We start from the raw sequence: 23370 nt of genomic DNA, 5'->3' as shown, positions 1-23370 counted from the left end.
AAAGTTTGAAACGATTCAGCACACGCAGTTTGAAGAAAAGTTTCGTCAACGATTCATCCCACAGATGCTACATTCACATCCCCTTAAGTGATAAAGACACTAGCCATAGTTTTCGTTTCTATTAGCAGTTTCGTATTTTAAAATATTTACTTGATAAGTTTTTGATTCCGAAGTGATTAAAAACTCTAAATTGATTAAGTGATTAAGTGAATTAAGTGATTAAGAATACTATAGTTATTAGGAAACAAATGAGCGTAATTAAAAGTGACAATGTTACTATTCTTTTTCATTTCTAACATGTACCGAAATTTTTGTCGTCTTCTCTATCAGATCTTCACAAATTCTATGATATAATTGTTTTTATAAAACGAAATTGAAGTCTAACTGAAAATACTTTACAAAAAGAGAACTGTTCAAATTAGTATCATTACATATAACGCCAGCATTGACATTATTTTTCCTCCTATAAATGTTTGCGTTTGAATTAGACGAACTTATTATAAGCTTAAGATATTGATTGACCATTTTTTTCAGTTCTTCAACCACGTCCTAATCTTGGGTAAAGAGGAGAAGGGCTTACAAATTTGCAGGAAGGTGTATGACTTAATCTATGAGCTGAACCACATCTGCCCAGGCGTATTACTATCCGTTCTGCCCCAGCTAGAATGCAAATTAAAATCCGCTATCGAGAACGAAAGGCTCGGAGCGGTTGCTCTATTGGCCAGAATGTTCTCGGAGAAGGGTTCTCAACTGGCCGTTCAACATACGCAACTCTGGCGAGCATTTCTGGGCCGATTCAACGACATTAGTGTAGCTATTCGTATAAAGTGCGTGCAGTACTCGATGCATTTTCTGCTGAATCATCCCGAGCTCAGGAAGGACATTACCGATACGCTGAAATTGCGTCAGCACGACGCTGACGAGAACGTTAGGTACGAAGTTGTCATGGCTATTGTGACCACCGCAAGGAAGGACTTCGAAGTCGTCTCGGACAGCGAGGATCTCCTCGAGTTCGTTAAAGAGAGGACTCTAGACAAGAAGTTCAAGATTAGAAAGGAAGCCATGGCGGGCTTGGCAATGATTTATAAAAAGCATTTGAATGATGCGGACGTGCCACAGGCCACAAAGAAGGCAGTCACGTGGATTAAAGATAAGATTTTACACGGGTATTATATGGTTGGAATGGAGGACAGGTTGCTAGTTGAAAGGCTTTTGAACACCTGCTTGGTTCCTTACCAATTGCCGGCCGAGGAGAGAATGAAGAAGCTGTATCATTTGCTCGGTACCATTGATGATCACGCCTCGAAAGCGTTCGTCGAGCTTCAGAAGCACCAGCTTGCGTGAGTATCACTCGTGTTAATTCTTCAGTACTTTATTGACAATTTTATTGCATAGGTTGATGTGAAATTGAGCTTATAATGGTATTTTAAGCTTTTCGATTAAAAATGGTACATTTTCAGGGTGAGAGAATTGTTAGCCTTGTACACTGTATCATAAAAGAAAAATTGTATCATGGATGTGAGAGCCTCTTCCCATAATGTTTCTGCAGCAATCAAATTTGATATAATGTAATGGTACGCAGTTTTGATCCGTGCCCATGCACTGAAAAACTGCATCCTTCGAGGGTTCGAGCCTCACGACTCCTAAGACCGAAATTAATTTAAATTCTAATATATAAAAGAAAAAGAGACTGCGGAGAGAACGAGGAGAGTGTTTCACGAGCGATCAGCTCAGCGTGTCTATATTCCGGATTTCGGGAGGCCCGTCCGCTAGAACCGGTTCTAGTGGGTTTTTCTAAGGCTAAGCGCTCCGGCGCCGTCTGGTCTAGGGTAGAATTTGGCGATTTCAATTCCTGGGAAGGTTCTGGAGTTTCCGGCCTCTTTAATTTAATTAGCTGCTGCCCTAATTGGATTAATGGGGTTTTCCCTGACTCACGTGCTCTGATCGGGAAAGGAAAGGAAAAGGAAATGATTCTTAGTGAGAATGACTTATTCCATCAACGGTGCGTTCTATTTGTTCATCATCGAATCCACAAAGGAATATGAAAACATGTGAAGTAAAGATTATTTGGATAGTGTGGTTTGGGGTAGGATTCAAATCGGACTTAATAACCGTCCTCGCGTCTCTCCGCATTTCCCCTTCCCCACGTCTCGAATTCTTACCGTCGCGTTTGATTTGAAACTCGGCCGTTAGTAGGATCGAAATAAAGAGTTGTTAGTTTACAACTGAGATGAGAAATTGGGATTTAATTTGGGTGACTGATCAGCCTAACTTGAAATAATCTTCTCCAATCAATTTGGACTCGCGGACTAAAATCAACCGCGGATTTATGTGTCTTCCGGAGTTATTCCCTCCGGATTTTAGTATTACTTACACTATGTTATCCAGCTGCGGTATTGGCTGGGTTAAGGTTTTGTAGAATAGGAACTCCGATTTCAATCGCAACGTGCGATTTAGAGGACACGAAGGTACGATTTTCGTATAGGATTTTAGTGAACTAGGATGTGGGTGTGGTCGTTATGCCAGGCCCACTGGAACACGGGACCTGAAAATAATTATATCAAAGCTCATTCGTTCTTGACGAGATGTTTTGTCCGCACTCGAATCGTGAGCGGCAATGCTTGGTCATCGAGGAACGAGCAGTCTCCCAACGAAGTTATTTCCGCGGTTTTCCAGAACTTCAAAACGAAATTGATTCCAGGCGCAATCATGCGTCTTCGCGTCGCGGAGGGTTTTCGAGAACTCTCGTTGATCGTTACAATATCGATATCCAAGAGTAAGACCCGTTGATCGTTACACGATCGATATCCCAGACTAAGGTGAAGTGAAACTCCCTTCAAATCAGTCGATTCGAATACAATACTTTTTTTTAAGGGTATTGGACCAAACTGTCCGAAACTTCGACACATGACTCGTGATCATCTAAGAATTGTCCTGACACATTTAAAATTTGGGTTTTTGGAAAAAATTGTTTAACTTAGCCCAGACCAGAACCAAAATGGCGTCGAGCTCTCATATTTCGATCGATATACAATTATCAAAGGCTCTGATATGAGAAACGAAAGGGTCAGGACAATTTTACGACAATTTAGAACACTCTGGTAATTGATAAACTCACATTTCAACGGGATAAAGGCAAAAAAAAGTGTTGTATGCGCTTCTATGTTAAAACGATGGGAATAATGTTTCGGAGTGAAAATTCAATTGACGAAATCACAGATGGCGCAGGGTGGGTCTTTCTGCAATCAATTAGGGCCTCAGAAAGCATGAATCCATAGGATTCCTGATGTTTTACTTCCGTTTCATTACAATTAATGTACGAAAACGACAGGTAGAGGATGCCATTTGGTACAATACCCAATATAATTCGACACAACTGTCAATATAAAAACAAACGTCGGCAACGTAGGCATTTAGAAAAATCTTCTTTATCGACGTCGATCAAGTTCCTCGACGTGTTTCACTTCACCTTAAGGGTGCTCTCTCGCGATGCTCCGCGCTCGAGAGCCGCGCTTCCCTCTCCCGAGACCTCTCTACTCGTACGGCATTCTAATTGCACATGTCCTACGTATGCCGAAATAATGGCCATAGTACAATTTCGCGCACTCTTAATTTGGACCCGTTACAATAATTGAAATAAATTAGGTAATCTTAAAATTGCCGCTAAGGCTCTAGTAACCGCGACTCGGCCATTTTAAATTAATGACGTCAGAAGTGAGGAAATTGCATGAATTTCCTAGTAGCTATTTTTAAAAATGAATGACATTTTCTAGCGAAGATTAGCACTGCAAGAAACTAGATATTCACGAAATGTGTTGAATGGCCAGTTTTTTACGGACCATGCACAAGGAAACGAGGCATAATTTTCTGAAAATCGGCCTGCCAAGACCAATGATAGACTTACTATTCCGAGGCAATAATTACAAGATAAACACAATATCATGACAAATACGGACCGTCCAACACATTTTACACATCCACTGATCACTTCGGCACCAACAATTTGACGTCAAAATCAATAACTTGGAAGAATAGTGGAGGGGAATTTGCTAATGCTCCAGCTGTTATTTTTCATACCTTGAGCTTGGGGCATTTATCCTCAGATGGCAGACTAGATGGTATATCTATTAACGAAGAATTCAGAAGTCTTCATAGAAGCCCAGAAGGATACGGACGTTCGATGCTCGATAAATAGTATGTTAGCCATGCATGGCGGCGCTGTAATCATCTCTCTATCTCTCTTAATCTTATGGCGATATATAGTGAATTCCATTCTTTCTTTCTCTTACACACAATACTCGTCTTTCTATATGCGTCTCTTTTCCTCCCATATGTGAGATGTCGTTGGTTAACACGTGTGATTTCTCTTTTACCTCCACTCCTGGTTTGTTAGCCAACTTTTAGAGCATCAAGCACTAACATAGGATCTGGGCTTCTATGGAACTTCTGAATTCATTTATCAATCACTTATTTAAATATTATAAAAATGAAAACAGAAACAGAAATATAAATCCATACTTTAATGAAAAAATATTCTTTATTGAATTCAGTCTTGAAATCATTTAGAAATTCAAACATAATGCATTTATAATTATAACATTAATTTTAGTATGTCAAAGCCCAAATTGATACAAGGTGATGTTGTCAGCAGTAAGTAATCCATAGTTGCCATGATTGCCTAGAGCCAATCAATCGTGAGGATTTTGATTTCTTCCGTAGCCCAAAATTTCGCTCGAGCGTCGTATGAGAGAATGAGGCAAAGAAATAGAAAGACAGAGCAATTGAGTACACAAGCAAGTACACATAAACATACAGGGACAAATCAATGTATAGCAACGTTGCTTATTTCGCTCGGTAGTTGTCACTTTGGTATAAAGCAATAATAGCTAGAATTTGATTTTTTTGTAACCTGACCTTTCGCCTTCGAGCACGTGCGGGAGTCGTTTAACAAAGAGAATCGAATCAGACGTTTAAGTCTTCGATTCAATGACCATTGGTGAGCTTATAATGCCCAGTGCAGTCTAGCCGATGTTTATTCAAATAATACGGATATTCTATAATGCATTTCCGATAAATTAGATTTAGAAATGTAGAGTACATCATATGAAATTATCTAAAATTTGGTTAATCGTGAATGGTATAACCTAATCTGTAACACGCTAGGTTCCGAAACAAAGTCAATCGATTTTAGGATAATGTATTTTTTTCGACTCATATTTGTGTATTTTGTATGGCTTATGACATAACAATACTGAATTAAAAATAAATATGGGCAATTAAAAATTAGTCGTATACAACAGAAAAGAATTGAATTTGAAATTATTTAAACAATGAATTGTCTGTGTTTAAAACTGAAATTTCATCCAGTGACTTAAACTCTTCTCTACTCTTCTTAAAAATGTGAACACATTACACACAAACACGTGATATAGATTAAGTCCTGCGCTCATCGCACGGTAAGCATCGGTCAAACGCATGTTGGCAAAATTAGACAAAATCAATGTCGCTAGTATCGCCATCTGTAGGAATCGTTAGAATGTCTGTCTGTTAAGGTGATAGTGAAGGCGCTGAGAAATTTAATCGATGTCGATAAAATAAAATACATCTATACTCTTTTTGGTAGTAATGGGTGCATTCGGAGGTGAAAAGCGGTTACCGATGAGTTGGGAACATGTTGCGATTTTCTGCTGAATGGACTGTTCAATGATCATAATATGGCGGCATCCAGTGTTGTGTAACCTAACCTCCTTATAGCACTGGCNTCCTTTTTTACAAGAGATATTAAGCCGTACTGTTTCAGATTGGTCTATATTAGGAAGATAGAGTACATTAGATTAAGGTTAAGTATACATTTCGAAATAATGTACCATTTTGTAACATTTAATGCACTTCTGCACTCTGTGTATGTATACTCTGTACTGAAGACCGTTTACTTCATACATTTCACTGTAATAACTGATTTCATTTGCCATCCTTGCTTCTTTAACTTGAATTTACACGGTTTGGATTTGAAATTGATCTATCCAACACGTTGAGCGTAGGTAGCGTCGAAAATGTGTGATACATAAAATGGCGTCTGATCAATAAACATGTTGAGTGAACGTACCCATTCAGCAGATGAGCGCTAACCGGTCACTCAACAGTTGTCTCCTCTGAATGCACCCAATGTTATTTTTGATATTCACTATACGTTGGGAATTATACGAAATGAAGCGTTCCACGTGTTAGTGTGAAGTGTTAATTTCAGTCGAATAATTATAAAGAGATCGATGTAAAAATGTCGAAATCCCGTGGATTCATGATTGTTTATACCCGAATGGGCCAACGGCGCCATCTGTGACGTTTAGTTGCAACTAAATTTTTGCTCTAAAAAACATGTTACCCACGAAACATGCCAATATTCTCTTGCAATTGTTGGTGACAGTATTTTCCATATTTTCCCATCTGACTCTGTAATATTTCATTTCCGTAGTATACTAAATTGTTTGAATTAGGTCCTGAAACTCTTCATGTTCGAGTCTAAGCCTTCAAAAAGTGTGAAACATCAAAAAAGTGTATAGACCACGCTATGTTGGTTCTAGTTCATGATAAATAAATAAGATTTTTATGAAAAATAAAATTTCATGAGTTTCAGGATCTACCTAAGGGTCTCCACATTCACGTGGTAAAATTTGAAAAACGAATTGGTGCACCCAATTCAGAGAATACTTTTAAGAACGATTTGATGTCTCAGATATATATAGGCTGACTCTTTCATATCACCTTCATCTTATATTTCGCACAAGTGGCGTAAAGATCATTTATGACTTTCTCGCTACGGTTACTAAGGTCTTAACACTTAGCCGACCGAACGGGGAGATCTCCCTGTTAAGTGTTAATATACACGGTGTCCCATTTGAAATAGTACGGCTTAATATCTCTTGTAAAAGAGAAAGGACAGCAAAATTGTTCAAATAAAAGTTGTGGTGTTCGGAAGGGGAAACTCAGTCCTGATGGTATCCAGGCCCTCGTTACTTATGTTTTTATGCTACGAGCATAAAGTCAGTTTTCTTAAATGGCAACAACATTTTTCACCCCTACAAGAGTTGTTCGTCATGCCGAGGAAAATTCAACTATACCATTTTTTTTTATTACGTCATCGTTTTCACATGAGTAATCGTACAAAAATCAAATGAAAAGGAAATAGTTTTATTTGGATTATCTTACATGTATTTTTGTGTAAGTGTCGCGAACTGTCATTGCAGAAGATGTTCGACGTTACCGGCATTAACAGCAAGGCACACTTCAGCCGGCGAAGAACAGACCGAAGGACTTTAAGTGGAGTGTTCGCGATTGCATGTCTGATCCGTTTTTGAAAATCCACGGGGGTTGTCGGTCGATTGGTGTACACATCTTTCACGTAACCCCACAAATAAAGATCGAGTGGTGTGAGTTCAGGAGATCGAGGTGGCCACTGAACAAAACCACTTCGACCGATTCAATGATTGGGGAAAACAATGTTTAGATGATCTCTCACAGATCGGCTGAAGTGCGGTGGTGCACCGTCTTGCTGGAACCATGCCTGTTGTCTAGTTGCTAAATGCACATTTTCTATGCGAATTGGTAATTCGTTCTGTAAGAATCTCATGCCGTTAACATTTTCATCAAACAGGGTCCAATCACTTGATCATCAACAATACCGCACCACACGTTAACACTTCACCGATGCTGGTGATCAATGCTCTGAGTCCAATGAGGGTTTTGGATTGACCAATAATGGCAATTGTAACGATTTAAAGAGCCAGTACTCTGGAATGTTGCTTCATCACTAAATACGACGAATCAAAAGAAATCTGGGTCTTTGTTTAATCTTCTTAAAGCCCAACGACAGAAGTTGATGCGGTTCTCCATATCCTGGGGAGATAATGCTTGCGTGAGCGTGATATGGTATGGATGATACCGACCAGATCTCAAGATTATGTGGGCAGTGGTATTCCCAAATCACGTTCAATGTCCCGTAAACTAACGTTAAGATTCATATGTATCATTGCTATAACAGCAATGCTGCCTAAATCGTCAGGGTTGAAATCTGGCTGGTGTTGTCGTTGCCCAATTTTTCCCAGTCGACAATTCCGTTTGATTTGGCGAATGACTGCAGCAAAAGGATGTCATCGATTTGGAAAACACTGTGCATACAATCGTGTCGCTATCCGTTACACTCCTCGACATTCACCTAATATTAGTAAAATATCTACACATTCACTAGCTGAATAACCCATTGTAAATGACACTGTGTGAATTCGATAAAAGATATTTTGTTACCGACAGAACATGAAGAATAACAAGTGACTACAACGTTCCTTACTCACCTCGGTCATCTTTTGTTTACATGGTACATTGACAAGATAGTAAAGCGTGGCAAGGTAGTCCAAATAAAGCTATTTCCCTTTTAATTGATTTTTGTATGATTATTCATGTGAAACATCACAAAAATCATAAAATCATCATAAAAACATCATAAAAAAAAGGATACGGTTGAATTTTCTTCGATTTGACGGACAATTTTTGTAGGGGTGAAAAATGTTGCCATTTAAGAAAACTGACTTTATGCTCGTAGCACAGAAACATAAGCAACGGGGGCCTGGATTCCATCAGCACTGAATTTCCTCCTCCGAACCCTACAACTTTTATTTGAATAATTTTGCTGTCCCTCCTTTTTTACAAGAGATATTAAGCCGTACTGTTTCAGATGGGACACCCTGTATAATAACTAGATATACCCCGAACGCCGACGCGCTCGGCTTCGGCGGCACGGCTCTTTACGGTGGCTTGACCGCGCCGAGTTTGATCAACCAATCGCCGAATCTCGATCATGCGATGGGAATTTTTTATTTACCTTTGTTCCGTCACACACACACACACACACACACACACACACACACACACACACACACACACACACACACGCACGCACGCACACGCACGCACGCACACACACGCACACGCAAACGCACACGCACACGCACACGCAAACGCACACGCACACGCACACGCACACGCACACGCACACGCGCGCGCGCGCGCGCGAACACAGCGCTACATTGTTACATTGCATTGCATACAAAATTGTTTATCTACCGATCGCCGAACCTCGGTCATGCAGTCGGAAGTTTTTTGATCTAATATTTTTTATGAGATCCTCGGGGTCGATTTAGGGGGGACATGTTTCAAGGATTTTCGATTTTGGGGCCGGAACCCGTCGAAATCGCGTTAGGTTAGTTTCGCGATGTACATACATACATCCAGACGATAACAGGGCTTTAATAATGTCAAAGAATACAGATGTCTCCATAGAAGCTCAGTTTCCGTGTTGGCACTTGATACCCAATAAATAATAACCAAGTGGGATGCTAGATGGCAGCACGGGCGAATTAAAGCATTACAGAGTGAGGGGAAGAGCGTGGGCGACGTGAGCTGCCCTAAGCGGGGGTTCGTCCCCCTCTCCTCTCCCCCCAACACGCCACGCGATACGGGACAAAAAACAGATTTAGAACCGAGATACCACAGAAGGCTCCATAGCTGTTCGCTGAGAGATTGAAGCTTGTGCTGAATCGCACATTCCTTGCTCATTATATCTTAATACGATATAATTATTGAAGACTTAAAAAATGTGTGACATCCACGATATACAGAAACACTTTTCAATGGTATTCTGTATTGCAATATTACTCTATTTATGTATAGAAATATACACGTGGTATTTAAAGGACCTAACTCGTAGCATATGGACGCTTGAAACGAATCACGAGACGTCAAGAAAAGGGGAATGTCGACATAAATGAATGCATGGTTAGCCCACGTATATTAAATGATAGGAGAAAGAAAGGCAGACATAAAACGGCGGGAACTTTGTCCGTCAAGGCATACACGAAAGGGGAACAGGCGATCTGTAAAAAAAGAAAGAATGCACGTGTTAGTCGACTTATCCTGCATGGTGGAGAAAGAAAGATACGCATCGATTGACGGAAGGGGCATGGAAGATCTGTAAGAGAGAGAACGCATGTGTTAGCCAACATATCCTACGTGGTAGAGAATAAGAGATGCCCATAAAATCCGGGAGGGGTATATGGAACGGGAATGGACGATCTGTAAGAAAGAGAACGCATGTGTTAGCCAACTATATTCGACACCACGGGAGAAAGAGAGATGTATAGAAGGAGACGGAGTTTCTCAGATTCGCCGAGAAGAGTGAGAGAGGCCCGGTAGACAGTGTAAGACGAAGAAAGGATATGTTTCCATCATAATGAGAGAACATGAGATAGAAAATGGCAGGGGGAGAGGGTGTGGAAGATACCGCGGCACCACCATACAATTGGCTAACATAACTAAAATGTTAGCCAACTTTTCCTAGCATCGGAGGCCCGTATCCTTCTGGGCTTCTATGGAGTCATCTGTATTCTTTGGTAATGTAGAAACCTACTGATACGGATATAGTGATGATAATATTAAATATAATAACGGATTTAAAATATTGAATGATGCGTTATTACGAATTAAGAGAATATAAAACTGACGCTTTACGGACTCATCAATGTCCTAATTCCCCGATATGTTTCAAACTGTCAGTTGTTGCCAAAATACTGACTGAAACATTTACATGCCGATATCCGAATTCGGGATTTTGTTCGCTGACCGAAACATTTCATTCAGTTGCACGAAATTTAATGTTAAAAGTATATCTTCCTCCAATATTTCTTATCGTCTTACGAGAACAAACTGAATTATGGTAACGAATAAAAATTTCATATCTTTTAAACGGTAATTCCGAAAAATTGTGATAAACTAACATGATTAGGTAACTTGACAAAACGCCTCTTTCAAATTTCTTTAACCTTTTGGCTACGGCGGGCGTCGCTACGGAATCCCTCCCGTAGAACAGGGCGCCGCGTCAAAAGTGTAACCATTGCGCGCTTCAGTTCGTATGAAGGTGGCGTTTTGTGGTGGGTGACTATAGTCATCCGTCGGGTGTAAGTGGCGTTTTGTGGCGGGTGACTATAGTCACCCGTCGTAGCGAAAGGGTTAAATGGCATATGGATTGATGATCTCACTTAATAAAACAAGGTAATTTCGGACCACCTTCGATAAGAAATCCGATGAAATGAATCGTTTTTCAGAGTGCGCAGAGCAGTTATCGAATGGTTAGATATTGTAAGAGAACCGGACACGCAGAACAAATTAACACAGAAGATTCTTCAGATCTCGCGCTTTTTACCGGACCCAATGAAGGTGCAGGAATTCTTGCAAAAATTTAGCTCAGAAATGAAGAAGGATTCAACTCTGCTCAAAGGCATGGAAACAATTGTTCAACCGAACGTCTCTTGCAAAGAATGTGCGGACACAATTAGTTTGGTCCTTAAGAAACTGGGTCAACCCGTGATGACGAACCTTTACTACAACACAATAAAAATGCTTCTCGAGAGAGTGAGCTCTGTAATGATTGATAAAGAGGCGATCAAAGTAAGTCGATTCTGTATAGTTATTTTATTAACATTTAAAATTGTGACTCGTGACACTTTTTACCTTGTTGCAGATTTTAATCGGATACGTGTTAGATTGCTTAAAAGGCGGTAACGTTATAGAAGAGGTTGGCCTGAATCCTAACAATGCAGGCGAAAAAGGGCTGAGATTACTTGTGGTAAGTGCACGTGTCTTCCGACTCATTAAGGGGCTACATACACCTAGGAGTAGGAAAGAAAAAGTGAATTTGGGACTTTTTTCATATAAAAGTTTCTTTTATTACAGAATCTTTAATTTCGTCTTAAAGCTCATACTTTTATGAGTCCAGTAAAATTTTCATAAATGAATATCCAAATAAAACGGGTACATGTGATCCCGTAGTATCTATTTGGTGATACGGGCTTCTGTAGTGCCTATCCTAATTCTGACAGTTCTTATCTCCAAAAATTAAAATATTGTCTTAAAGTACATAAAAAAAAGACTTTTTATTCTAGTCGCATTTAAAAATTTTAATTTTTCGGAAAATGGCGACCATTTGAAGATGTAGGTGTCATTTTCAGGTAACAAATCGATGTGTTTTTATCAATAACGAAAAACTATTATGTTAAAAAAAAACATTGACAACGTGTAGATAATTGTATAAAAAAGATCTGTGTAAAATTTCTACTGAATCGGTCCGTTGGTTATCGAGATAGGTTGGGCACCATTTTTGAAAATGTAGATTTAAGAAAAACGTGTTTAAAGTTATCGACATAGGTATTACTGATGTTATTTTTTCGTTTCACACATTGAATCGTCAATTCCTGAGCCGTATAGCTGCCTGGCTTTCAATATACCATATTTCACCTATTTTGCTAGCGCCCTGACTTCGTTGGATGAACTTGCGGGACAATGTATATTTTCGAACATTTGGCCTGCGCGCTAGGCCCTAGCACGTACCTACTTGTCACAGGTAGTAACTTCGTTAATTTCACGAATTTCGGAATGAAATTCGCAGGGGCTATAAATAAAAGGTTGAATTACCGAATAAAAATATTTGAAAAAACTCTACCTTTTCAACCCATCCAGGTGTATGTAGCCCGTTAAGGTGATATGAAGGGCGCCGAAAAATATAACCAACGTCGACAAAATAAAGTTCAGGTAGAACTTTTTCGGTGATAACTCTATTTTGGATACTCGAGTGGTAACAGATGAATTGGGCAATTGCTCACTGGCAAGGTCTAGAGCTCGAAAATTCATGGTAACATACAATTGGAGAAGGTAACTGTGAAACATACCGTAAGTTACCGAAAACATTGAGAATATTTTAGTCGCCAGAGTCATTGCAGTATAGGTAGATGGTGTAAATATAACCTTAGTACAACATTTTTCGTAATTGGTAGAGAAATTAAATTTTAATGAAAAAGCTCATAATTCTGTGAAATAAAAGTTTTAAGATAAATAGAAGATCAAGATTGTAATGTGGCAAGCAATAAAATTCTAAGTGGTGAGTTATGTGTCGTGTCAGGTTATAAGACTGGTTGTCGATATGATTTGTAAAGTGTAAAACGAGATTCGAACGGTTAAGTCATTGCTGAAGTGAGTTTAGATTTGATAAAATAGTACATGTAAAGACATTATGTGATTTGTGTGACATGTGTATTTTCTCGAAGATTACATATATTCACCCGAGGCTCAACAAGTTTGACAATTCATCACAGTTTGATGACGTTATCATAACAGAGGATTGTGCTGTTTCGTTAGGTAATTAATTCACTGCACTTAGTAGAATTACCATTGGGCACTGCTAGATGTCCCTACCATCGCCAGTGCGCGACCTTGCCCGTGAGCAATCTTCCATCTCATCTCTGGTGGTAATATACGTTAACGTGTCACGTTATCGACATTTATATTTACATTGACGTCTATTACACTTCATATTGAAAAGTATACGAAATAAAATATTACATATATGATTTCAGTAGAGTAATCGTAAAGATATCAAAGTAAATCTCAAGAAATCTTTTGGATCCATAAATTTTGATACTCTAATCGACCAACGGCATTATCTGCCATGTTTAGCGGCAATTAAATAATTGCTTTATTGGTATTTGCAGAGCATGTGTTGCTCATGGAATATCCGAGAATTTCACTATAGACATTTATAAAACTTTATTCGGTATTCCCCACAAGAAGCTGTAATGTTCGATTACTATAATATTCTAAGTTGTTATACCTAAAACATGAAGGCCCTTGTTTTCGATTCTAAGCTCTCAAAAGGCGTAAAATAAAAAAAAAGTGTCCTTGATTCAAGTTTTGGATAAATAAAAACATTGTTGTTTTGAAGCTTTGGCGCGTGATTATGGAGGCCTTAATGAAGAAAAAAAATTCATGAGATTTCATTTCTCAAACAAATTTTTTTTTTGTCACGCACTAGAACCAAGCTGGCTTCGTCAATATATATTTTTGATATTTTTCACTTTTTGAAAATTTAAAATTGAAAACAAAAACTTTCAGGACGTAGGCTAATTATTTAGAATACTATAGAATCGATTATTCCAAATTCATGTGGGAAATATCGATAAAAGTTTTATAAATGTGTGTAGTGAAATTCTCGGATATGTCGTGAGCAACACGTGTTTTGCAAGTGTCCTTAGAGCAAAAATTTAGTTGTCATTAAATGAGACAGATGGCGCAGTTAATCGATTAAGGTGAAGTGAACCCCCTCACATCAATCCATTCGAATAAGACACTTTTTTGAAAGGTATTGCATCAAACTGTCTGAAACTTTAACACATTACTCGTGAGCACCTAAGAATGATCCTGACACTTTAAAAATTCGAATTTTCGAAAGAAAACCTTTTCTACTTAGCCTAGACCAGCACCGAAATGGCGTCGACCTCTCATATTTCGATCAATATACAATTATTGGAGGCTTCGATACGAGAAACGAAAGTGTCAGAACAATTGTACAACAATTTAAAATACTCTGATAATCGAGAAACTCGCATTAGAACGGGATAAAGGCAAAAAAAGTGTCTTATGAGCTTTTATGCTGAAACGAAGATAACATGAGGTTTTGGAGAAAATTTAATTGCCACTGAAATCACAAATAGCGCAGAGTAGCACTCTGCAATCAATTAGGGCATCAAAAACCATGGATCCAAGGGATTTCTGGACTTTTACTTTGATTTGTTTATAATTATTGTACGGAAACGACATATGGAGTATGCAATTTAGTAAAACTCTCAATATAATTCGATGCAGCTGTTAATATAGATATGAACATCAGTAACGTAGGTATTTGGATGAATATTTTTTACCGACGTTGATCAAATTTCTCAACGTGTTTCACTTCACCTTAAAGCATCAGAACTCATGTGAATAAGGAATTTGTTGAGTTTTACTTTGATCCCTTTAGCGTCATTCTACTGGATTATCATTTGAAATATTTAATTGCATATGATTCTGAATATAGAGTGTATCAGACGTCAACATGAATATAAATGACGGTCACGCCTGCTTATGTTACTTTTTGAGTATTCAAAATGGCCTTATCGACGAGAATGGTATAAATAAATTTTATATTATCGACGTTGATTAAGGGGGAGCGGGACAACATTTTCTCTTTGTGCTTTTTCACACTTGCGGAAGTTGAAAGCGAGGAAATGAGAGCCCCCAAAAATGTTTGTGCAGGATGTACTTTGAAAAATTTGAACGGATAAAATTACAACCTACCGAAAATATAATTTTTCCTGCGAAGCCAGATATTTAAAATATTTCTTAGAAAAAATATAAATAATGAGTAAAAATTCGCAGTAACAGTGGGAACATGTAAAGGCGTCAACGAGGACATTTCCCTCGCATAAAACTTCTGCAAATTTCTGCTTCGAGTGCTAATTGTACGTCATGATATCGGTGCGCTGTAAAGATTGCGTAGTGGGAGAATGGCAGAAACAGCCTGGTACTTGACCGTAGTTATCGGGCCCCTGTACGATTTTCCATTGGATGCAGTACGTAAACGCATCACGAAAACGCACAAAACTTTTAAATGTTGAGTTGTTTTGTTACGTAGTACAGTAGATGTCTGTTTTCTAGTGAATTTCTTAATAGCAAAGTCTTTATTTCGTTACGTGATACATGACATTTTTATTGAGACCTGACGTCCGAGGACTCTAACGTTCGACATTACTGCGTTATGGCTGCTTGACATCAAAATTGCGGGGACACAACTTTCACGGCACGGCACAACAATGACGCTTGTTATATCACAAGTGTTGCCACTGCTTGGCGTTACGTGGCAGCATGGTCAACATGGGAGTTTTCAAGTAGTGCTATTCCCCCTTTAAATTTCTCGGCATCATTGATACCACCTTAATACGTTTGTTAATAAAATTATTCGGGCGAAGGAACGGAACTAACTTTTTAATAAAATAATGTCTATATATATATAAAAAAAAAAACACGGTTTTGGAGAATTATTATTCGCGATATTTTATTATATAGAATGCTGTATATTAAGAGGATGTAAAATTTGCATATGGGGGGTCAATTATTCATGAAACTTCTCTCCGAACTGAGTGTACTGAATCGTTTCAAACTTTTCGATGTGAATATGGAAGCTAGGTCCTGATGCCCATGAGATTTCATTTTTTCTGAAAAAAATTTTAAAATACCCATAAACAAATTTAAACCAAAATTTAAATTTTGTGGGTGTCACGACCTTCCTTATCGATTTCACATTTACACGGTAAAGTTTAAAACGATTCGGTACGCCCAGTTCGGGGAAAAGTTTCATAAACGAGACCACTTTGACGTCACTTTCACATCACTTTAAGGACGTGTGTGAGGCTTTGTTTATATTTATAATTCACGGATAAACTTTTTTTTCTCTTTCTCGGGTTGAAATGTATAACCTTCTGTGGCTATCATGTGTCAAATGATTCAGTAGGATTTCCGACGCTTTCAATTGTTACTTTTGGGCCTTCTCGAAATTAATAATGACAAAAGTATTACTTGTTTCTAGTTTGTTAAATAAAAAAATTTTCGGAAAATGAATTTTTTTTTTAGTATCAGGAACGGTCTTAGCAGCTCTACACTCATGTGTTAATATTTAAGACGAATCGATTCGTTTATCTTTTAAAAAAATGTATCCTCGCATCTGTCTGTTCAAGTCCACCTTTTACATCACCTTTACATACTCCAGGACACTGCATCCGTTATTAGGGTTTTATATTTTCCATGAAATTACAAAGAAGTATTCAATAGTCTAATTTTCTTTGGCGTTTCCAGATGTTATCCTTCGTGTTTGGTCCACATTTTCTGCACAACGACATCCTGATGCAATTAGTTCAATTTTTGGAACTCGAGGATGAGATGGTGGGACCACTGGTCCTCTCGATATTTACATTCTTAGGGAAATACAAACCTCTCTGTGAGGTAGCTCCCGAAATTACGAATCTATTGGTTCCCATTTGCAAGAGCTTCGCTGAGACTGGCACTCCGAAGCAGGCCAAGCAGGCTATTCGATGCCTGTTCGTCAATATGACCAACATCCACGATACTATCTTTCCAGAGATCATTGAAAGAATTAAGAACACCCTGACGCCTACGTCGGAGTATTATCGCACGTCGATCGTGACACTGGGTCATATCGCTTACAACTTACCTGACAAATATCAAACACAGATCAAGAATATGGTCTCTAGAAAGGTAGGTTAAATTTTGTTTACATTTGGTTTCAAGCAATGTAAAGTCTTGATTGATTTGAGGTTGAACTGGAACTGTGCATTCGTTTTTCTTGTAACGAGTCAATTCACGTCACCATTTAAGGCGTTATGAAACGGTTAGCCCATATACAGGGTTTGTCCGAAAAATATTGTCAGTGAGTCGATTTAAAAAAAAATGTATAGATTAGATCGGTACAATACATTAAAAGGATTCAAAATAGACTCCTCCTGCGTCGATACATCGCTTCCAGCAAAATTTTCGGGCATTGAAGGCGGCATGGTAGTCCTCCTCCGGAATGTCCTTTAGAGCCTTGGTGCAAGCCGCTTTGACGTTGTCAACTTTCCCGAAATAATGTCCTTTCATGTGAGTTTTCAAACGAGGAAACAAAAACAAGTCTGGGGGAGCCACGTCAGGACTGTAGGGTGGGTGGGGAACCGTTCGCACCTTTGAATCAGCAAGGAGCGGGTTACGAGGAAGGCAGTGTGGACTGGTGCGATGTTATGGTGAAGTTTCCAATCGTCCACGATGTCAGGCCGGACGCGATGAATCCTTCGTTTCAGTNAAGTTTAACCAGTTAACCGTGGCGACCTGTGGGCAAAGCGCGCACCAGTGTGTGTCGCGATAATCAAGCGATGACGGGTATAGTCGTCAAACACAGAGTAAGTGGCACTGTTGAAATATTGGGTCAAAATGACGACTTGATTTTAGAAAATGAACAATTTTATTCGTAATACTTGTACAGTCGCTTAATGTGAACATATATTTATACATAATGAATGGAAAACTTTAAAAAGTTGAACAAAATTTTAAATTGTTTCTGTCGTGTGATATTCACGAAAACAAGGAACAACGCATAGTGGCACTTGGCACGTCGGACACCAATACCGCGATTCTTTTCTAATCTTTTTTTTATAACAAACAGCACATCTTCGCGAAGGATTTGTTGTTCTTGAACTGCCTGGTATGTAATCCGGGAAATGTTTTTCGATCAAGCGCGAAACATTAGGTGCCGTTGATCGAGATTTTGGTAAGTTTCGCGATTCGATGGGATACGATGCAATTGTATCCTCAATATATTCTAATAAAAAGTGTATTCGGCTTAATTTTCCACCATTCATTTTGTATATTAGATATGAATTTAAACATATGACATCTAAAAGGTGGAGAAATATTTTTTTATAATATTTCTTTAACCTTTTTCTTGCAGTTGAGTATGCAATAATTATGCTGTCACTCATATCTACTCCACCCATTTTATTATTATAATCAAAAACTACTTCGGGGACTTTTTTTATTACATTTCTTTTTTGCATCTCTACGATGTTGTCGTTATGGACGGTGCTTACAAGATAAACTTCCCTCTTATCACGCCATTTCAACAACATAATTTTATTTTTGAATCTTGCAATATATTCGCCTTTTTTGATACGCGTTTCTCGAACTTCTTCACAAATGCCAATTCTGTTTTTCCGAATTGTGCCAACAACGTCCGTTTTATGTGCACACAGTTTCTCTATGAATGGAACACCAGTGTACCAATTATCTAAATAAAGTCTATATCCACGTTCGAAAAGTTCATCACATAATTGAAGGACAATACGAGCTGAAATATTAAATTCTGAATATTGTGAATCACAATAGGTTTCTTTTCCCGTATATATAAAAAAATTCCAAATATAACCCGATTCACTCTCGCATAGGACGAAAAATTGTATCCCAAACCGACTTCTTTTTGAAGGTATATACTGCCTCCATGATAACCGCCCTTTCCACATTAGCAACGATTCATCAATACAGATATCCATTTTTGGAGTATACAAAGATTTACACTTATTTATCACATATTCCAAAACAGTTTTAATTTTACAAAGCTTTTTCGATGGCATATCATTGTGGGGTGCGTTATTTTCAAAATATAAAAATTTGCATAATAGTAAAAATCGATCCGCAGAGAAAATTTTGCCAAAGAACGGTGAACAAATGATTTCCCTTTTCAAAAAATACATATCAAGTGCTGGCTTCTTTACAATACCTTGCAAAATCAAAATCGCGATAAAACATCTAACTTCATTATTAGTTGTTGAATACCATTTTCTCATTCTTGATCGCGGCTTCAAGTTCGGGTGACTTTGCAAAAATTGATCCGCATATAAATTTGTTTCTTTTACTATAATGCTAATAAGATGATCATCTAAATATTTTTCTACGTAAGATGAACATTTGGATCGGAATCTTCCTGGTACAATTTCCTGCTGACCATTGTTGGCAATAAAATCAAATGGTTTTCTGTTGCCACTTGTACTCTTCCACTTAACATTTGTATATTGATTTTCTTTGTTGTTTTTATTGTCCTCGGAATAAATGTCATCAGAGTCATATTGGTCGGTTTCACTGTCGGATTCGATGCTTTCATCGTTTTCCTCAGAAGACGATGGAAATATATTCACTCGTTTTCGCTTCATTCCAGGTGAAACAATGTCATCGTCACTGGAGTCACTCATTTTGGGGATAAAATAAGCTAAGAATAAAAAAATAGTGGGTTACGAAAGTTTTCTGGATAACTATAATAATTAGACACTTGAAACACTTACATTGCACTTTATATGACTTGGCACGATTCACTGACTATTTCAGACACACTGAAATGCACTGCATCGTTCACGTTCAAAAATTGAAATGACAAACGTGGGTTAGAGTCTAGTAAACCGCGGAAGAGTGAATAAACCTAAGTGGGGATATCTAATCGCGGCCTGCGCTAAAGTTTGCACAAGATGTGAGGCTAACAATATATCCGGGTGGCCCCCGTTTACGAATTCTCGGACAACTGATAAAAATCAACCGTTTCATCTCCATCCCCGATAAGTCCTAGAACTGCGCTGAATAGCAACAAAAATTGCCTGATCCAAAACAAACAAGGAGTGAGATAGCGCACATGAGCTGTTTCCAGGTATCACCGCAAATAGAGAATCTAGTATAAAAAAGAATACAGAATCTAAATTAAGAATCTAATAAACTTTTTTTTGGTTTTGGTACATCAAGATGAAAATCGGGATAATCAAATATCCAGATATAACTGCACTGTTCACGAGTTAGCTCTCAGACCGTTATGAATCAACTTAAATTATTTATAATTTTTATTTGCTTGTTTCATTTCGTTGTGACCTCTGAACATTTTAAACATATTAAAATTTAGGAATAAAATTTAATTTTCTCCAGAACTACAATTTAAATATCGAATTGTAACAAAATTTTACACATGACGGATAAAGTCGTCATGGCACAAAATTCTGCCAAATCTCCATGACGGATATAGTCGTCAAACACGGTTAACTGGTTAAATGCCTTGGCGCCTTTCATATTACTTTAAGGTGAAGAGAAACACCTCGAGAAATTTGATCGACGTGAAGTAAAAGTTTCTTCTAAATATCTACGTTGGCGGCATTTGTATTTATATTGGCAACTGTGTCGAATTATATTGGGTATTGTACTTGAAAACTTGTAAAAATGGCATACTCCATCTGTCGTTTTCGTAAAATAATTATAAACAAATCGAAATAGAACTCCAGAAATCCCCTGGATTCATGGTTTTTGATGCCCTAATTGATTACATAGTGCCATCCTGCGCCATTTGTAATTTCAGTGTTAACTAAATTTTACTTCCGAGATCTCGTGTTCCCATCGTTTTATCATAGAAGAATATAAGATACTTTCTCTTTCCTTCATCCTGCTCGAATGCGAGTTTCCCGATTACTAGTGTTTTAAATTGTTGTACAATTGTCCTGACATTTCTATTTCTCATAACAGAGGCTTCAATAATTGTATATCGATCGAAATCTACGAACTCGATGCAACTTTGGTCTAGTGTAGGCTAAGTCAAAAAATTTTTTTTTCGAAAAACAATTTTGAAAGCGGGAGGATAATTCTTAAGTGCTCATGAGTTATGTGTCAAAGTTTCAGACAGTTGGATTCAATATCCTTAAAAAAGTGTCATGTTTGAATCGACTGATTTGAGGTGGGTTTCCTTTCACCTTAACGGTGTCGATGTTGACATTCTACGAAGACAATTTATCAATATCATAGCTACTCAATAATTTTCGATGCTTCTGCGATGAGCTGTACTAAAAGTTACCTCTGGAATTAGATATACACAACCATCAGATATAAACAACTTCCTTCGATAAGAGAATGTGTTTGTTTTTCATTGTTTTTTATTTCAGTGCTGTAAGATACTCCGAATAGATTTACATTAAAAAAAAAAATGTATTTCTCTTAGTTTGAAAGTAGCGATTACAAATGTAATTTAAAATTGACAGTGAGTGATATAGATCATGCGTTGATTTAATGTTTTTTAAAATTACATGAAACTTGAATAATTGTTTACATTCCCACATTACATTCGAATAAAACATATGCTTAAAATCTACTACATTTCTCGTGATTGAAATTTTACAAAGTTTAACATGTTTATTAAGTAATTATTTCCATGTTAATAAAAAATCATCTCCTTAGTCCCGATTTTTAAATTTGAATGAAAAATTAAGAGCACTAAGGTCACCAATTATGGAAAGAAATGTTAAACCCCTTTAACACATGCAAGAATTTATTTTATCTCTGTCAATTTTTTGTCATACAGATAGTAAAGGAGCTCCTTGTTAAAGAGAGTACCGAACAAACAACCGATGCCATTGAAGGGGACTGGTGTAGAGAGGAGCAGCTGCCGGAGGAAACACGGTGTAGGTTAGAAGGGCTAAAGTGCATGGCCCGATGGTTATTAGGACTGAAAACCGACGTGCTATCCGCCCAGAAGACCTTCAGGATGTTAAACGCCTTTGTGGTGAACAAAGGTGACCTCTTGCAACAAGGACGACTAAGTAGGGCAGAAATGAGCTGGTTACGTTTACAAGCAGGCTGCTCCATGCTCAAAATCTGCGAGCAAAAAGGAGTTGGCGATCAATTCACTGCCGAACAGTTTTACAACCTTTCGCAATTGATGGTGGTGCGTGTTTATAACTAGTAAATAGAAAATTCCACTCGCCCGAAACCCTTGTTGCTGCAGCTTTTCATTAGATGACCTTAATTTCTGTTACTTCCAGGATGAAGTGCCGCAGGTAAGAGACGCCTTCGGTTGCAAATTGCATAAAGGTCTCTGCAGAGGGATTCCAAATAAGTGTCTACCTCTCGACTTCATGGGATATTACGCTCTTGCTGGAAAGGAGACCGACAAGAGGCTCAAGTACTTGTTGAAGACGTTCATGCAGATGGACATCAGTAAGCGGAGAGATTACGTAAAGACGCTATCTTTGGGAACCGTGGAGCGAGCTATGGGTATGTAGCTCAAATTTTCTTTATTATTGACAAATCAGTTAATGAATTACTTGTAATACGGTACTATATTGTGCTGAATTTAATGATTAATATTATAACTACCGGCGGCTTTGTTTTGTATAGGATGGACCATCTTAAACCAGTCATTTTGACTAGCCTTGGTAGTTCTAGTGTTAAACCATATTCTTTATTCCGGCTCGCTTTTATGGTACTTTTGCATTTTCTGCTTTGCTATATAGAGCAAACAAAAAAGTATCTTTAGGAAGGAAAAACTGATATCAAAATTTGACACGTGGTTAATTTAGTACTTAATTAAGGGGCCAGAATTTTAACGTTACAACTAAAAAGATTTCGGTTACTTCCCATACAACCAAATTTTCCGAACAAAAATCCATACAAGATGGTTCACAAAATTTGTGAAAGGCATCGAGACATGTAATCAACATGGGTAATATAAAATTCATCTGTACCCTTTTCGGCATTAACGTTATTTTGGATACTTAAGTAGTAATATAAACCGCCCTCCACGTTATTGACATTTATATGTATGTTGATGTCTGTTAAACTTTCCATTGAGATTTACACGAAATAAAGTACTCCAAATGTAATTTTAGTAAAATGATTGTAAAAAGGTCGAAGTAAAACTGAAGAAACCCTTCGGATAAATGATTTTTGATACTCTAATCGACCAACGGCGCTATCCGTCATATTTAGCTGCAGCTAAATTTAATTTAGTAATTTAACTAAAAAGATTAAAACACGGGCTCATTGGTCAACTTGTCAACTAAAATTTCGAAAGCTTCTAACTGCTCTTTCGAACGTAAACTTCGCTCCCTTCCT

General features: G+C 37.9%; 2 protein-coding genes across 3 annotated transcripts in view; one reads left to right on the top strand and one right to left on the bottom strand.

Moving 5' to 3' along the window:
- Positions 1-23370, top strand: part of LOC105696045 (sister chromatid cohesion protein PDS5 homolog B) — a 60236-nt gene that overhangs the window by 5105 nt on the left and 31761 nt on the right. For both annotated transcript variants that reach the window (XM_012418191.1, XM_012418190.1), the window contains 6 exons: positions 535-1340; positions 11154-11496; positions 11570-11674; positions 16768-17187; positions 21839-22201; positions 22299-22530. In XM_012418191.1, coding sequence (XP_012273614.1) covers positions 535-1340; positions 11154-11496; positions 11570-11674; positions 16768-17187; positions 21839-22201; positions 22299-22530 — 2269 coding nt within the window. The remainder of the gene's footprint in view (positions 1-534; positions 1341-11153; positions 11497-11569; positions 11675-16767; positions 17188-21838; positions 22202-22298; positions 22531-23370) is intronic.
- Positions 17908-20609, bottom strand: LOC105696046 (piggyBac transposable element-derived protein 4). Its single transcript, XM_012418192.2, has 2 exons — positions 19797-20609; positions 17908-19723 (listed from the first exon to the last, which is right to left on the bottom strand). Exon 2 carries the CDS (start codon positions 19704-19706, stop codon positions 18012-18014), a length of 1695 nt encoding a protein of 564 aa, XP_012273615.1. The 5' UTR covers positions 19707-19723; positions 19797-20609; the 3' UTR covers positions 17908-18011.

This window comes from Orussus abietinus, unplaced genomic scaffold, assembly GCF_000612105.2.
Source record: "Orussus abietinus isolate OABI.00-Male unplaced genomic scaffold, Oabi_2.0 scaffold208, whole genome shotgun sequence".
NCBI classification, from domain to species: domain Eukaryota; kingdom Metazoa; phylum Arthropoda; class Insecta; order Hymenoptera; family Orussidae; genus Orussus; species Orussus abietinus.
The sequence above is the reverse complement of the archived record's forward strand: the minus strand, read 5'-3'. Positions and strand labels throughout refer to the sequence as shown.